Raw genomic sequence first — 2,408 nt, 5'->3', positions numbered from 1 at the left:
ACCATATCGCCGCCCTTGGCGTCGAGCAGTCCCTGGACCGCAGCCTTGTCTCGCGCCAGCGAGATGCTTCTCCTCCAACGAAGTGCGGAAGCGCTGGGCCTCCGCCTCGAGCGCCTTTGCCCGCTCGGTGCCCGTCCGCTCCGAGTCGGCCAGCTGCTGCTTCAGGCCGTGGAGGTTGCGGCTGAGCAGCGTGTTTCTGCGCCGCAGCTCCTTGCGGTCCTTCTGCTTCTCCTTGATGTCGTCGATAGCCGAGCTATAGTCTGCGAGCTGCTTCCGCTTCGCGTCGGTCGCCTCCTTCATGTTGTGGATGATTGCGCCGTACTCCTTGATCTGGGTCTTGAAGCCCCTCTGCGACTCGGAGATGGCCTCGATGCGCAGCCGGTTCTCCAGCAGCTAAAGGGGGGCGAGGGGCGCTGTCGGCGTGGGCGGTCGGTGGGACTGCGCGGCTCACGTGCGCGGCGCCTCCTCCCGCATGGTCGTGTCCTGGAGGCGCACGCGCTCGTCGTGCTGCAGCTTCGCGCGCAGCTTCTCGTTGTCCTGGACGACGCGCTGCAGCTCCTGCTGCGTCCGTGCCGAGTCGTGCTCGCGCTTCTTCGCCTCGTCGGCGTGCGACATGCTCTGCGAGTACACGCTCTCGACCGTCTTGATCAGCCGCGTCGCCTCGGACGCTGCGTCGCGCGAGCCGACGGGCCAGCTGCCGGAGCCGGACTGGTGCATCGTGTACTGCGTCGCCGTGATGTGTGTGCCGCCGGCGAACATGCTCTCTGCGGTAAAGCTGCAAGAGCGGCGACGGACCCTTCTTGCGCGCCGCCCGGCCCCAAAGGAAAAGACGCTGCGGGCTAAAAAGACAATTTAAAACCCCGACAAAAACTGCCCGGGGAGACCCCGGCCGGGCCGCCGACGCTCAAGGCGAAGCGGAGTCGAGGCCACAGTCGAGGAAGAGGCACCAAAAACGACTACAGAGGCAGTCTGGTAACGCCCGGAAGGCGAGCAAGGGACTGGCAAAGCGGGAGTTCAACGGTGAGAAGGTCAAAGACACAGTTTGGATCCTGACAATGGACCAGACTGCTTTGGTGAAGAAGTGAAGGCAGTTGGCGAATTTGTCGATTTGCTCGAGACGAAAGGCAGGAAACTGCGCAACAGGAAAACGCCGTTGCCTGTTGCGCAGTCCTGGTACCAGGAGAAGCTGGAGGAAGCGAAGCGGCAGGAAGCCGCGAGACGGTCGAGAAGGACGACAGCGCGGAGCCGGGGTGGCTGGCCGACGTCGCGATGCATTTCGTCGGAGTTATCGGGTACACCTCGGAGTGGAGCAGGGGAGATCTGAGCTACGCGCGCGCGATGCACAGGCGACAGTTCGTGCAACAAGGGGGCTCGCTATACTACGCCAATCATCGAGGCATTGAGGGGCGTGCGGTTGAGTGACGACAACGGAGTTCCAACGGTGCTAAGCCAGTCGAATGGGCGCGAAGTAAACTTGGGGCCGACTCCTGAAGTTATCAAACTCGATGCTACGTGTGCGATTAAGGTTTGCGCACAAGGGTCGAAAAGCGTCGCTCATATGTGAGGAAGAGCCGTGCGATAGAAGCAGCATTCTTAGCCAGATATTTTGGGCCGCCGCAAAGAATGGCGTGGTCAAAGCCAGTCGTCGCGTGGTTCACGAACGTGGCACTGAATTGAGCATTGACATCGGCACCAAGCGTGGGGAGCCAGCGGCTCGATATGATGCGCCCGAAGCTCGGGGTAATTCACAAGGACCGGATCCCTGACGTACGTCGTACCCCGATTACCGCGAGCTCGGCGACTTTTTTGGGGCTTCCCCAGGGGAAATCTAAATGTGCCCAGCAGCCCAACGCCGGGCTGCCCAACGGGGGCGTATCAACTAGTGGGAGGAGTGCGGCATGCCGCCAGCTGCATCCTCGTGTCGATGCAGCCCAGCTGCATCCTGCTCTCACCCCAGACAACACACACACCTCCCACGGCGCGCGTGCTAGGGACGGACAGTCAAACAGACAGTAGCTGGCGCTGATCACCGAGCTGTTCTCGGTCGCGCGCAATGTGCAGAGAGCTGAGGCTAAGAGTACGGGGGGTTTGCCGTACAGGGCCCGCTTTGGCGCTGGTCGTGCCGTGTGTTACGGATCCGAGCCCGGGCTGCCGGTGCTGCCGCTGCAGCAGCCGCAATCGCCGTTGCTTGCCGACTCGAGATTACTCCCGTGGTCTCCGCTCGACGAGCCGCCGTTGCAGGGCCGCTTGGAGCATTCTCCGTTTGAGCCGTCTGCGTAGGGGGGTGGGCAGGGGGGTAGGGGTGGGCGGGAGGGGGCGGGGTAGGGGTGGGCGGGAGGGGGCGAAGGTGGGGAGGCGAGAGGGCGAAGGTGGGGTGGGAGGCTGGGAGAAAGGGGGGGGGGGGGGGG

General features: G+C 63.4%; 1 protein-coding gene across 1 annotated transcript in view; it reads right to left on the bottom strand.

The window, feature by feature from the left end:
• EMIHUDRAFT_100431 (hypothetical protein) overlaps positions 1–759 on the bottom strand; it is a gene marked incomplete at both ends in the record, with an annotated part of 2,227 nt that extends 1,468 nt beyond the window's left edge. The window contains 2 exons of the mRNA XM_005778716.1: positions 39–393; positions 496–759. Coding sequence (XP_005778773.1) covers positions 39–393; positions 496–759 — 619 coding nt within the window. The remainder of the gene's footprint in view (positions 1–38; positions 394–495) is intronic.
• Positions 760–2,408: the final 1,649 nt, after the last annotated feature.

The sequence above is a fragment of the Emiliania huxleyi genome (genome assembly GCF_000372725.1).
Source record: "Emiliania huxleyi CCMP1516 unplaced genomic scaffold EMIHUscaffold_24, whole genome shotgun sequence".
Lineage (NCBI taxonomy): Eukaryota > Haptophyta > Isochrysidales > Noelaerhabdaceae > Emiliania > Emiliania huxleyi.
Note: the sequence above shows the minus strand (reverse complement) of the source record. Positions and strands in the feature narration are given on the sequence as shown.